At 41.3% G+C, this 14,831-nt stretch overlaps 2 protein-coding genes across 2 annotated transcripts in view; one reads left to right on the forward strand and one right to left on the reverse strand.

The window, feature by feature from the left end:
* LOC148219676 (3'-5' RNA helicase YTHDC2-like) lies at positions 1-3,229 on the reverse strand. Its single transcript, XM_088155836.1, has 4 exons — positions 3,141-3,229; positions 2,553-2,749; positions 781-980; positions 1-174 (listed from the first exon to the last, which is right to left on the reverse strand). Exons 1-4 carry the CDS (start codon positions 3,227-3,229, stop codon positions 1-3), a joined length of 660 nt encoding a protein of 219 aa, XP_088011962.1.
* Positions 3,230-12,385: 9,156 nt separating this feature from the next.
* MCC (MCC regulator of Wnt signaling pathway) overlaps positions 12,386-14,831 on the forward strand; it is a 188,684-nt gene continuing 186,238 nt past the window's right edge. Inside the window, exon 1 of the mRNA XM_014892038.2 lies at positions 12,386-12,525. Within this exon, the coding sequence (XP_014747524.2) occupies positions 12,392-12,525 (134 nt within the window). The 5' untranslated portion in view covers positions 12,386-12,391. The remainder of the gene's footprint in view (positions 12,526-14,831) is intronic.

The raw sequence follows: 14,831 nt of genomic DNA on the forward strand, positions 1-14,831 counted from the left end.
TCAGTACCTGCTTTCTAACCGGATCTGGTAACCAATTGTCTGGCCAATCTTCTCATTTCTTTCTGCTGCCACTCTTTCAGCCACAGCAACAGCCGCTAAACGTCTTGGCTGAGTACAAAACACACGACAGGGAGTTCCATTCTTGTAGCAGTCATCAAGGATAAACTGAGGGATCTGTAAAGAAATGGTTCAAATTTACTTTTTGAGAAAGCCACAGCTTTCTTAGCACAGGGAAACAATTTAACGGCATCTCAGTATTACACATGGCTAGACTTTTCATTAGAACTAATCACTACAAACACACCTGAATCAGCAGAAAATAAAGTTCTAAGTATAACCTGTTCAGGTTTTTTTAAGAGAAAAAAACTTGCAGTGTCTCTCTCCTGCTTCAGAGAAACCTATCTTTAAAAAAGCCCTATAGATAAGCTCTCATTTTAACACAAAAAATGTATTACTCTGGGTACTAAGAACAGAGCTAGCCTTATAAGAAAAAGGGCTATACAAACAAAACAGCTACTTTCGCTTCAGTGTTTTGCATTATTTTAATGAAAAAATTGTATCAATCAGAAAATTGTGAGGAACACTTTATGCTTTTAGTATCTATCTGCTGTCTTAGTGGTTCAAAAGCAAGAAAGTTAATTGGAACACAAGATTTTCAATCATACAGGAAAAGAAAAGCCTTAAAATAGCATAAAAATATCCCTTATCACAAATGTTACACAACTGGCATTAGTTTAGTATAAATAGGGTTATCTTTTTTATTTCATTGAAGAAACATACTTGAGTAGTTTTTCCTGCGCCAGTCTCCCCTATAATCAAAACAATTTTATTGTCCTTTATTATTTGGACAATTTCTTCCTGTTTTTCAAGAACTGGTAGTGATTGCCTGAAGGAATCAAACTCTGATTCCCCTCTTTTCACTGGGACTTGGGGGATACCATCATTAAGTCGACCACTTGTCTTGTTCACTTCTTTGCTTTCTGTGAAGAGAAGTTAAAAGTTTATTTATAAAGATACAGAGGAAAGTCACTTAAACACTGCTCAAAAACTGTACTTCAAAATCAACATTGCTGACTTTTTATGCATGCCTGTGGGTAAAGTGACAAACTCGTCACACATTTAGAAGTCATACTTATAGCAACATGTCCTCTTGAGATGCTTGAAATAGTATTTTTCAAAACAGTTATTACTCTCATGGGTATTTTGAACAAAACCAGAGTCTTACAGAGCATTGCTCAAAGTCAAAAAAAGCCTATAAAGAGCAAAAGGAGAAAGAGAAACTAAACCAGAGAAAAACAGCCTCGATGGCCTTTTTACTTGCACCCACACTTTACATCTCTAGTTTCCCCTAGAAACACACACATACAGAGTTAAACCTTTAAGCTATTCTATGCATTTGCCTGAAATCATACTCATTCAAACACGCTGTATCAATAGTCCTGGACCCCACACAGCAATGTGATGTCTTAGAAAGCAGTGCATAAGTAGCTAAAAAACGTACACATCCTCTGAGGAAGTTACTTCAAATCCAGCACTGCAAGTTCAACTCTGTAATTCCCTGATAATTATTTTCTGGAAGAACAAAAAGTTTGCTATAATCTCAATTATACCTATTTAATGTGATTAACAGTTTAATATACTAAATTACAAGCTCTGTTGTACCAAGACAAACACAAACTAAGAGATCGGGAGAACTAAAAATACATCCTGAGAAGCAGAGAAAGACAAATATTAGACTGTGGATTAACTTTCAGTACTTTTATTATAGCTTCCCTGTGTTCACTAAACAATCCTATTAAACAACTGAAACAACTAAAAAGAATAGCAAAGGAAGCACTTAAAGAACAGACACCACGTGTCGGAAATATGCAATTAAAGAAGGCATATTGGTGCAAGTGTTTTCTGTTCACTACATCCACCTCTGCACACAGTGTAACTCTTCCATTTGTAGCTGCTGAAGCAATAATCTAGATGAAAACGTTGCTTTCAAAAAAACCCCAACATTTTATTAGAAGTTTGTCTTTCAGGGAACTCTTTCATATTCTAGAAATCAAGAAGTCTGGACAGTAGTGTCTAAAGGACCAAATCTATTTTGCAGAGATGAAGAAAAAAACTAAACTTCTTGATTTATCAAGGATATGAATTCTTTAAGTAGAAGAGCCAACCTCATTTCCTCATAAGGGTGTTCTTATGGCATCATGGTAACACCCTGGCTCTTTATTCCCACCTCATAACACTTGTATGAAGCCACATTTCACAAATGTGCTTCCAAAAAGATTTATGGAACTGGCTCAAAGATCCCAAATGAACTCAGCACAAGGTAAGACAATTGCAATTACCTCTGGGTATGAAATGACTGCCCAAGTTCCAAGTTAAACACCAGTTATAAAAGACCTTAAAAATAAGGAAAATACATGTATTTGTTTAAAGGCGTCTGTTAGGACACAAGATGGGACAGAACAGAAGGGAGTTTGTTTTGTCCCTGGGTTGCAGATGGTATTTTCCACTGGTGTTGATGGACAAGTCCAAATCAGAAGACACACCGAACATACCAGATTCAACAGCACAGGCGTTTCCTCGCTCTGTCCTTGGCAGGAGTTCTGTGCGTTCCTTATTTGTGACAGGAAAGCTCTGAATTAGACTCCGAACGGCGTGTTTTGTACGGAGAGCCAAGTCACAAGTCATGACTGCATGTGTCAGTTCTGTGTCATCCTTCTTCCTTACAGTCAGGTATCGATTGGCTCCTTTTCTGTGAGGGAGGAAAACATATCTTAGGAATAAGTAACACACTCTAGGATAATTTTTATTTGTCAAGGTATGGGATTCTATGCAAATCCTTTGGAAAAAAAAAAAAGACATCCTTTTGATCACTCTGAAAGCTTTGTGAGAAGCTTCTTTAATGGATCGATTAAATCCACGAAGTATAAAAGCAAGCTGTACCAAAATGCATGTTACAAGTTTTTCCAAGCAGGCATGCAGCCATGAACAAAGATACTTATTTCTGTGTCTACTTCACATTTTATTCTCTAATACTATACCTTGCTACACAGCAGGGTATGTTGAAAACATCAATCAGGTTATCATTAGTCATGAAATTCCATTCATCTGTACCAAAAAACTGAAAGTTGACCCAAACTCACCCTTTGCTTTTAGATACCAGTCCAAGAGACTGACAGAGGCGGTGAACAAATGCTCTTTCAGTACTAGTAAAACTAGAAGGAAATTCCATCTCTAGAACGATAAATAATAATAAAAAAACAGTAACAATGCAACAGGCAGTAATCTTGACATATTGTCTCAATGTTATAGAATCACAGAATTGTTAGGACTGGAAGGGAAATCACTCAGTGCAATCCCTCCGCCAAGGCAGTCACCTGAAGCAGGTGACAGAGGAACAAATCCGGTTTGGGATGACTCCACAGGGGGAAACTCCACGCTCTTCCTGGGCAGCAGTTCCAGTAGTACTCTGCCACCCTCAATGGAAATAAATTCTCCCTCGTGTTGAGATGGAACTTATTCTGTTTTAATTTATGGCCACTGCTTCTTGTCCTGTCACCAAGAAGTCCACACTGGGACTCATCTTGGAGATATTTATACGCAGCAATGAGATCTCCTCTCAGTCTTTTCTAGGCTAAACGGGTCCAGCTCCCACACCTCTCCTGATAAGAAAGGCGCTAGATTCCTCATCTCAGTAATCCCTGCTGAACCCCCCTCCCGTGGCTCCCTGTCTCTGCGGTGAGGAGCCCAGAGCTGGACATAGCACCTCAGCTGTGCCTCACCAGGGCCGGGCAGAGGGGCAGGAGTCCCACCTTGACCCGCTGCCAGCGCCCTCCCAACACCCGCAGGTTCCCCCCGGGCCAGGCTGTGCCGCGCACCTGCATCGTCCCCCATCTGGAAGCGCTCCAGAGCGAGCTGCACCGCCATCTCCACCTCCTCGCCCACGACGACGTCCCTGAGGGCCTCGGCCCGGGTGCGCACCGCGGCGGAGGCAGGCGAGCCCCACGCGGTCCCGCTGGGCTGCCGCCGCGGGACCCGCCTGTGTCGCGACATGGCCCCGACGCGGCCTCGACACCAGCACGGATCCGGGCCCAACGCGGCCTCGAAGCGGCCTCGACACCAGCACAGATCCGGGCCCGGTGCTCCTCGGCCGGCGGGGCGAAGCAGGCGGCGGGGTGGGGCGGGGCGGGGCGGGGCGGGGCCGGGCCGGGCCGGGCGGGGCCGGGCGGGGATCACGCACAGCCGGAATCGCCCCCGAGTGGAAGGAAATTGTCTCTTTTCCCCGCGCTCGGGTGTTGAAGTCTGCCTATGTATCGCAGTACGTGTATGGCCGTGACCAAAAAGTGGCAATGGTAGCCTGTCTGGTAATAAATTACGTGATTTAATTGCATGGCATTAAACGTAGGTGTGGCGAGTGTCATCTCGGCCCTCGGACTTCCCACTCTGTAAAGTGCTACTTGCCCTTCGTTTTGGATCGTCTGTTCTGTTGTCCTTTGACTCCACGCTGAGGACATGAGACAGAAATTAAACCCAAATCTCTTGGGCATGGCACAGGGCTCGGTATTGAAGGCTGCTGTCTTGGAAACATCATTAAGTCAGAAGGAGATTACTTGGAAGAAAAACAAACTACTCAGTTGAGAAGGGGAGAATTAAATAGAAAATAAAGTCACTGTCTGATGTAACTGCTTGAAAAATAGCTCATGAGACTTCGACCAAAGCTGTGTACAAGACTCATTTCAGCATAATTCTTTACTGAGAGGTCACATTGGAGCTGAACGATTGATCTATTCTAATGTTACTTTTAATTTTTTTTTTTCAGTTTTCAAGTACCGGTATCTGCCTATGTATCTTCAACCAAAGTACATAATGCTAGTTCCTCAGAGCTGTTCCTATGACATTCAGTACTGACACCTCAGAGCACGTCACAATTATTATGGGAAATTAAACACTTCAGCTGAATAAAATGAGGATTACTCTTATCATCCTTGGTATCAACACTAAAAACTGAGAGCTCATAACTCATTTGAAAGAGTCACATCATCAGAAATCTTTAATTAAGAACCCAGGTCTCTTAACAGTTTCTGCCTCTTAACAGTGTCATCTTGCCTTCCTACAGAAAAAAACCCCATGATTCTGAAAAATTATTCCTCAGGCCCAATTCTGCTCTCAGTTTGCAATCCTGGAAATACAGAAGCACACAGAAATAACTAACTATGTTGGGTTAGGTCTCATCTGTATGGCCAAGAGTGGGGTGAAGCCTTAGTGCATCCTGCATAACAAACGCCTTCATGCCTTTCTGCTTGCACTGCTGTTTTGAATCTCTGATGCTATTAGAAGGGCGAAAAAATAGGAGAGTATAGTCACCCATGCACTGCCTGCTGCAGTGCTGCTAAAGACAAAATTGCAGTCTGCACTCAGTAAAGGAAAAACCATGAGCAAAGACAGAATTGTGCTTACCCAAGCTCTTAGACATGGAAGTTTTATTCTTCATATGTATTCTCTTAATAAAAATTACTAGCTGTGGATTTTCATATTAGAATTAACAACCTGTAAGTCTTTAAAAATTCTGTTTTCATGATTGGCCTCTGAAATACCTTCTGGCTGATGTTTACTCAAAACAAATAACCCCTGGAATAAGAATTATTTCCTTCTATTAACATATGTCCAAATGCCCATGTATTTTTTTATAAGAAGAATCAAGAGGCAGCACAGTTTTATGCAAAAATACATCTGCATGTTTAAATACAATTAGGTATTCTTATTTTACCCTCCCTAGAGGCACTTTTTGCTGACTTATTTTCATTTCGCAGAATATTTTCTCTCCCGTGAACACTCTTAGGTTCCACAAAAGATGCCAGTTCTAAGAGAAAAAGAACTGCAATGGAAGTTGGTGAAATAGTATTATCTATTATGTACTGTGTTAAATTGTGTCAGATTTGACTGCAAAATAGTTAGTCTTACTGGTTTTTGTTTGTTTGAGATTTTTTTAAAGATTTTAAGTGCTGTAAGACTTATTAGCTGTTGAAATATGATGCAAGGATCACTGGTGAGCCAATTCTTCAAGATCAAGTTAATGAAAGAGCACAAGATTTATTTCTCTTTTCAGTTCCTTGATTAAAAAAAAAAAAAATTTAAAAAGAAATTTAAAAAAAAGGAAATTCCAGTATGTAGGGGGTTTTTAAGCATCATAGTAAATTTGTAACCAGACAGCTGTTGGCTGCTGTGATTCAAGTAAGTTATGTATTTATACATATTTAGGGAAGTAAGACTGATGTCAAATTATATCACAAGATATTTGTTTAATAAATTAACTGCAGTGAAAATGGGCATCTCTTGCTCTACTGCACACGACTGTATACACTGATAGTTTCCCAGATCTTTGGCTGCTGATGTGGGCTCTATTTGGGTGATTGCTTCTGCCCTGTTTCTATAACCTCTCCTATCATCTACTGGCACATAAATTCCTATTTATCTGTCTTTTCCCCTGCCCTTACTCCATTGTTAATTTATTTTTAGACATCAAGGAAAAATCATGCTCTTTTAATCGCTTCTGTTCCTGTAAAACAACCTCTCTCGGGTCCTCACTTGCCACAGTCCAGAGCTTGGGCTGTTGAACATCCAGGGGAAAATTGCAACCCTTCAGTGGAGCTTAAGGCATCCACAGAGTTCAGCAATGAATCCAAAATGAAGGCTGGGAAGAGCATGATTCCCAACAGGGTCAAATATGCTCCAGTTCTTCCCACAGCTTTCTCCACTGCTCCTCACTCCTAAATTGAGAAACTCTAGTTTCCAGGGTGAGCAAATGACAGAAGACAGGAGGGAGAGTGGAATGATCCTGTGCTAACACATCTGTGTCTAGATATAAAGGCAGCATGAAAACCACAGGGATCCCATGTCTTGTGAGCTTAGGAGGAGACTGAAGGCAGAACGATTTCATACCTGTGATTCATGTGGTTGTGTCCTTACTGAAACTGGAACTGAGTGGAACTGATGTGCTCCCTATGGAGATTTATTTATCCAGAATGTAGTTTTCTGTTAGAATACTGTCTCACTGAAATATTTTGACTAAAACAATACCTATGTTGCAGAAATTTTCTGGAGTGCAGAACACATTTAACTAGTGCAGTCATCCATAGCCTGCAGAAAAAAGTTTTTGAGGTTACTTCATAGTCACAATCTACAAAACGTCCATTTATCTTTACATGTGCCCCCACTTTTTTGACCAAAGTAGTATTTTGTTAACAGAGATATAGCTTCAAATAACATACTTTGATTTTAAAAAGTGGAAATATTCAATACCTTTGTTTACATGTTTGTACAAGAAAAGAGGAAATGAACTTCTAACTTTCTGTATCCAAATTGTGGATCCTTAGGTAAGATCCAGGAGTAGGAACCTGTTTGAAGAGAGAGATTTAGGGTATTTTTGGAAAAAGGGGCAAACCTGTTCTCATTTCTATTCATCATCATCAGAAAAATGTACACTTTTTAGAACAGTTTTACAAGGTGGTTGAGCATTTATAAAGGTGAAGAATGAGTAGGAAGCTCCTCAAAAGAGGCATTAATATTCTATCTAAAAATTAATATCCTATCTAAAATATTTTCAATCCTAGGTAAAATATTGCAGTTTTGCAGATCACTCTTGGGAGCAGGAGGAGAAAAATCAGAAAAATCGTCCTCACAAAAAAAAAAATCATTTATTTTGAAGTATTTTGAGAATTTTCAAACAGCTCTACTTGTGAAGAATTCCACAGTAAAGGCTGCACAAGACTTATATTTCTGGATGGAGCTTGAAATCATAAGTCTGTGTTGAGAACAAAGTAAATCTAAACAAAGTAATGTGAAGAAAGTAATACAGTGACTTCAAACACAAGATTTTGATGAGCATTTAACTAGCAATTTCCTAGCTAAACCACGGCTCTGTGAGCAGCAGATGCTACACAATGGTGTTTTAAATGACATTAATTTGAACTCGCATTATGTGTTTGTTACTTTAAATTTTGTTACGATGAAGATCAATAAGCAAAGATAGTCTTTATCTGAAGCCAACTGAAACACAGAATAATCTCTCCTTTGATACCACCAGGCATTGCTTTTGATCATAGTGCACATCAAAATCTTCAGTCTGAATACCTAAGCAGTGGCAGCAATTAGAATAGCTAATTCCCCCATCTATCTTGCAGCAACATCAAAAATATGCATTTTCTAAGTTAAACCATAGAAAAGAAGGTATGTTTTTAATTTCACTTCCCTAATGAGAAAAAAAAAAAAAAGTTTACATAGGAAAAAACTTTTACTTACCCTTATAAACTTTTACTTAGCCCTCATATAACCTGGGCATGGTTTATATAGGCTCGGCACATTTTTAGATCTGAGCATATTCACATCTTAGTAGCTTGGTATACATGTGCAAAGTCATGTTATGTGAATGCTGGTGGCCAAGCTAGCTCCACCCTGGTGCCGTGTCCCAGCCTGGCCTTTGTTGTCCCCAGGGAGGTGTCTAATGCCCTGGGCTGACCTGGCTGGGATGGCTGGGTGAGTCCTGGCTGCCAGGCCCTGCCCTGCCTTCCCAGGCAGCCCCCGCAAACATCTGGCTTCCCAGCCCCTCGAGATTTTCATTGTAATACTGATACAACAAACTATTATGAATTGGGATCTGACCCTAGCTGCAGAGGATCCAGGTGGTTAGAAACTTAAGTTAAATTGTATTATAAATTCCCTACCATCCTAGTTACAGACTGTACTATGTTGACTCTACTTGTAGAAATCTGTGCCATTCTAATAATAAATTCTCTTCTATATCAATCATAGCATCCTGTTAAGAAAAAAACCTTTTAATTGTACCTGTGGTTTAGTGTCATGCTCACTCTGCCAATATCACCACGAGAACCCACCTGTGTTGGGCAGCAGTGTCACTCAGGTAACAGTGACATGTCTATTAACCAAGAACCTCATGGAGCAACAGGGAACTTTTTAGCAAGTGTGTGAAAAGGGCTGGATGTTGTATTTAGGAAACTGAAAGGGATGGTATTCTGGGCAGTTGGACTCTGGATGCTGAGAAAATTCTGCGTTGCATACCCTGGCTACCTTGCTCAAAGGAATATTACTAACTTAAAACTTCCTGCTTGCAAATTGAGTTACTGTTTGTTTCATTGGTGGGTTTTGAAAGAGATAATTGAAAAATGCTACATGCTGAATGTTATCTTAGAAGGAAGTTTTTCTCTTTTTTTTGGCCAATTTTGGTCATTTGGCAACATTTTGGTAATTTTATGCAGTGACTTAAACTGTTTTCTACTGCAAAACCATTTATAGTTAAATTTAAAGAGGTTTACATTGCTTTTCTTTTTCTGTTGTTTAACACCTAATTTGAGGTAGACTTGACTTTCAGAGATCACATGAACCTAAGTGTCATGTTGATTTGGTGGAAAGTCTGAGAAGTTCAGCATTTCTGGAAATCAGGTGTCTCCTACCCATCTTTCAGAGATGTCAGATTTTGGGTATATAAATGTTGGAGATTAAGTGCAGCTAGTAGTGCTATAGCATTGTTAATTAACATTTGCATTGACTGTCTAGTATATGCTTATTTACATTTGGAATTAAGGGCATTATGGAAAATCAATATTGCAGAATATAGATTAATATTGAAAAACTTTAGAGTCTTATTTAACTTACATAGAAGACAAATACACAATGGATTGACAGTTAAAACCCACAGTCTCAAATAGAAAACATACAAACTTTTTAAAAATTTATTTTGAGAAATATCAAGTCTATTCTCGTACTCACAGCAGCATGGAACTCTCACTCCCTCCTTCACTGATCTCTCTTCACAACTTTCTAGGCACCACACACCCCTCGCACCCGGGACACTTCAGGCAGAATTGTACTTTCTGCTACACAGCATACTTTGGTTTTAAATGTCGAGGGTTTGCCATCTGAAATTCACATTCTTGGCTGTAGGAGTGATCTGCCACATAATTCACAGCAGGCACAGGAATGTGGTGAACTGCAGCTTATGGTATTGCTTTCCAACTGATGTGATGCATCTTTTTAAAATATTAGATAGGCGTCACGATAAAAGCCAGCAAGCTCAGCATGTTTTACAGTCTTGCATGCCACACCACAGCTAGAATATCAGCTGTTCCTATCAGCAAGGAGGAACTGGTATCAGGGAAAGTCAGAAACCACCGCACCAGGCTTTTTTGGGATTGGTGCAAATGCAAAAAAGTTAACTATAGCTGATCCCCCGAAACCGAAAAGACACCAGGAAAAATTCAATTCAACTGACTAAAAACCTGTTCACAATGAGCAGGGAAAAGATAAGGAATGGGTGAATTTCTGATCCACAAAGAAAGCTACTATGTGAATCGTGCTGCTGAGAACAGATAGTGTTATCTAAATTAGAGGAGAAGTGGGAGATTAGTTTTAAAAAAGGTGAGAACTGGCCAACTGTGAGACTTAGCAGATAGCATTAGAATGGAGAGAGATTGTTCTTGGAGGTTCTTATTGTGGTATTTTGAATCCTTGGATCCAATCTTGCTCCATTGATACTGGTGGCCTTGTCAGGAAACACTGTTTTAGGATTCTGTAAAGAATCACAGAATCAAAGAATATCCCAAGATGAAAGGGATGCATACAAATACATCGAGTCCCTGTGGTTAAGAATTTTCATTCTTAGTAAGAAGCAGTGCATGTTATATTTGCAGAATGTGTGCAAGGATTCTTGTGTGTGGTACTGAACAGCTCGTCTAGGGGACCTGGCTGAAGAAAATGGTTTTATGACTTCAGATCTCCTCCAGTCTTCAGTGTAAACAAACAGCTGCAGTAATCAGCTGATATCACACATGAACAACATCCTGCCTAGGACTGAAAAAGTGTGTTCTAAGACTAAGAGTCAGACCACTGTGGGTCAGGACATCTGAAAGGATAGTTGCAATATTCTCTGCTTTCAGTGCATTGAAAGAGTATGGAACTGTGTTGACTCCATATTACAGTGCCCTGGTCATCCAGCAAGAACTAATGTGAGCAGTGTAATTTGGAAACCAACAGAGACCGAGACAATACGAGAGTGAGTGTATGCATGCTTACACTTGCAAGTAGTTTTAGTTAATAAAATGCCAGAGGGACTTTTTCCCTTGTAATGACTTATGTAATCAAGGTGCAATAAATATTAACAATTAGAACTGTTGCCATCAGTTAATGTATTTAAAAGACACTGTGCAACAAATGTGATAACTTTGCTGAATTTATATATTCATTAATCCCTGTCAGCAACAAGGAAGATCAAGATTTTTTGTGGCATGAACTGGATATCTTCAAAGACTTAATTAATAGGAGAAGGATTATGTACTGTATACTTATTAGCCACAACGAGAGAAATGTATGTCATTAGTAACAAGGTGTTTGGTTTTTTTTTTAATAAAGAAACAGGTTAGGAAAAAAATTAGTTGACCCAAATTAATCACAGTGTGATGGAGTAAGAAGCATAAAGTGTAGGTAAAGTGAAACGCTGTTCTAGACTGTTTCAGACTACCTGTTTCCAGCAGAGATAAAACAGATTGGTGCTAGTGCTGTACACTTCTTTTTCCAAGAATAAGAATAAAAAGCACTGAATAAAACTTAATTAGGTATTGAGAAGGGTGGCAAAGAACTAAAGGAAATGAAGAAGCTGTACTATACAGGCACAATTTTTTTTTTTTTCATCTGGCCACATGATACCTGCAAAAAACCTACTTTTCTTTAAATGGAGACTAACAGACAGGGAAGGGTACAGGCCACAAACATGTTCAGGCACAGAAAAACCAATTCTTGACTTCGCAGGTAAAATTTGACCAGTGGAAAGGAACTGGGTAAGTCAAGAGGGCTGGTGCTCTGCACCTCAGAATGCTTTTACCTAACAGTACCCCAATCTAACAGTCTGGAGTGCAAACACAGGGCTACAGAAAACGCTGAGATTTGTTGGCTTCCACAGACCGGCCAAAGCAGCAGCCAAAGCAGCACCCCCGGAGCAGGGAGCCGGCCCTGCTCGGCTCAAGCAGAACCAGAGATCCTCGGGGCGGGTTTGGGTCGCCCCGCACTCGGCGGGCCCCGGCAGAGAGAGCAGCTGGCCCTGGGCCGGCGACACCGCTCGCTCCCGCTGGGTCCCGCCGCGATCCCAGCACCGGCAGGCGGGAGCTCGGAGCCTCAGCCGCCCTATCCCCGCTCCGAGCCCCGGGCGGGGTCCCGGCCCGGCAGTCACTCCGCAGGCTGTGGAATCCGGTCCAGCACTACCCCCCGCCGCGGCTTTGTGCTGCCGCTCGCACTTTGCAGGAACGGCGGGACGGGGAATCCCGAACTCCCGAGGCAGCCTTGCCTCCTCCTCCTTTCCCCCTCCTCCTCCTCCTCCGGAGCGGCGCGCATGATGGCGGCAGCCGGCGTAGTGGAGGTGAGCAGCGCCGGCAGCAGCACCGATACTTCCAGCACGGGCGAGGAGGAGAGGATGAGGCGCCTCTTCCAGACCTGCGACGGCGATGGGGATGGCTTCATCAGCAGGTAGCGACAGCGGGAGGCGGCTCTTTGCGGTACGGAGCCATCCCGTCCTTCTCCTCGCCTCGCGTTCCCCGGCGCTCAACTTGTGGGCGAGTTGGAGCAGTGGTTGGAGCTGCGGAGCTCCTGCCCTGCTGCCGCCAGCACCGGAGCCAGGGGCTCCAGCGGGGCCTCGGCACCGAGAGCTTCCCGGGACAGCGGGCGAACCCTGCCCGCAGCACTTCCACCTCCGCCAGGGCTGCAAGGTGACGTCTGTAATCCTGGATTTTATCACCTTGTGCCTCGGGCAGGTGGTTTTTGCAAGTAAACACACAAAAAGCCGGTCGTGGGTAATCTAGGAGAAAACTCGTACTGCTGTCCCGGAATATAGGATTTTTTAAATTTTTTTTTTTGTCAGTACGTTTTAATCAATATTCTTATTACACAGTTTCGTTTAAGTTCTTCCGCTGCTCCTCAGAGAGTTTGAGGAGTGTCACCCAGGCTGATGGATTTTGGTGGGGAAGGGTGAGCTTGTATATTTGTAGTAGATAGCTCGAAATAAGCCATAGTGGAATGTTTATGTGTCTGGAAGCAGTGGCAGTGTGTTTTGGTCAGGAGTTGGTTTTGTGGCAATGGTGTTTCTGAGCTCTCACACTATAATTGAAAAAAATACTGAACTTCAAAAGGAGGGATTTGCCAGAGGCCATGGAAACTTGCATTTTCAAAATGAAACTTATGCTACTGCTTGCAATTAGTAAGTGCCTCTAGAGAACTGGGACAGTGGGGGAATTTCTTTAGTGTGCCTTTTAACCTGTAACCTAAGAATATGACCCCACAGAAAAGCTAAGTAAACTTGAATCCCCACTGCCATCTCTTTGGAGCCAGAAAGTTGTTGAATATCTATAACAACTGGCAGTTACTTTAAAAATAAAGTTCAAGGGTTGTGATATTTCTTATCTAAACAATTCCCTGAACACTCTTTTTTTTCCCCCCTCAGTCTAATGATTATTTTGACAGTTGTGGTTTTGAAATATAAACTTTGAAAATGTATACTTTACAACCAGTGTTCTAAGACTGATTCTTTTTCCATTTGTTTGTGGTCTTCATGGAAATAACTCTGATTTCTGAAAACAGTGATGCTCACTTAAAGTGTGCACTGTCTCCTCAGAGCACCCTTGCTCTTCTGTACTGTCGTGTTCTTCTGCAATGTTAGCTCTTAATTTAAAGACCTTAACAGGGGAATGTTAATATTTTAGTGTTTCATAGGTTGAGAGATGTTATCATGACACAAGCTACTAATTTCTGACCTAATAATCCACATTCCCTAAGTTTTGTCCTAGAATTGTATTCTGTGATCTTCAAAGTAGGTTTTTCGGAATGTTGCTTGAACTACAGTGTTGAAAACGCCAGGATACGTCTGAGTAGGGACATTTGTTTGATTTCATGAGGAAATGGCAATAAAGCTCAGGGCCTGGGTGATGGTTTAAAGTCCCTCAGGGAGAAGGTTGCTAATGCTTTGCTTCAGAAGGGAGTTGTGCCTTCAAGGCAGAACTAGTGTGGCCTTTATCAGAGAATATGGTGTTATAAATTACAGTTTTCCTTTGCATCTCTGTATGTGTGACAAGGTAGTGAAGGAATATTTAAGAAATGATCTTTGACATAACTTTACTTCATTAGCTAGCCTGGGTGATGAGTTGTATAAATGGAATGCCTTTCTGGCTTTGTGCAGTTATTCAATTTTGCTTATATTCTGTTTTATGGCAGCGGCTTATGCAGGAGGAGACTTGCCCAGTTGGATTTGGATGTCTTTATAATACGTACCACTATAGTATTATAGGCAGCTTTGTCAGGTTTATGGACTCACAGTGTCACTGTTAAAAGTATAGCACCTGGGGGTTTGTTGTTGTTTAGAGCCCTAGTGTTTAGGTAATTGCATCCTTTTTTATGTAACAAATTAAAATAAAGGCAAAAAGTTACGGCTGCTTTTATGCTAAATTTCATATTGCCATTTTCTGCATACTGTTTGTTTGTTTGTTTCTTCGTGTTTTCTTTTTGTTCTGTTTTGTTTTGCTTTATATGGGCCAGTTGCTTGGCTTTCCTGTTCCTTCTTGCCCTGCTTCTTTGCACTTTTCTTTGCTCATCCTGTGGCCAACAATTTTTTGCCTTTCTTGCAGCCCCAGTGGAGACTGGAGGCTGACTTCTGCATGTCATGATGTCTTTCATAGCAAGTTAAAAATGCAATAAATGCCTAGGCATCTCTGTAAGGAGCTGAAAACGCAGAAGCTAGCACTGTAAAATCATCTCCTTCCTTGTGTACTAGAACTAAACTTGGC

Source organism: Sturnus vulgaris, chromosome Z (assembly GCF_052056855.1).
Source record: "Sturnus vulgaris isolate bStuVul1 chromosome Z, bStuVul1.hap1, whole genome shotgun sequence".
NCBI lineage: Eukaryota > Metazoa > Chordata > Aves > Passeriformes > Sturnidae > Sturnus > Sturnus vulgaris.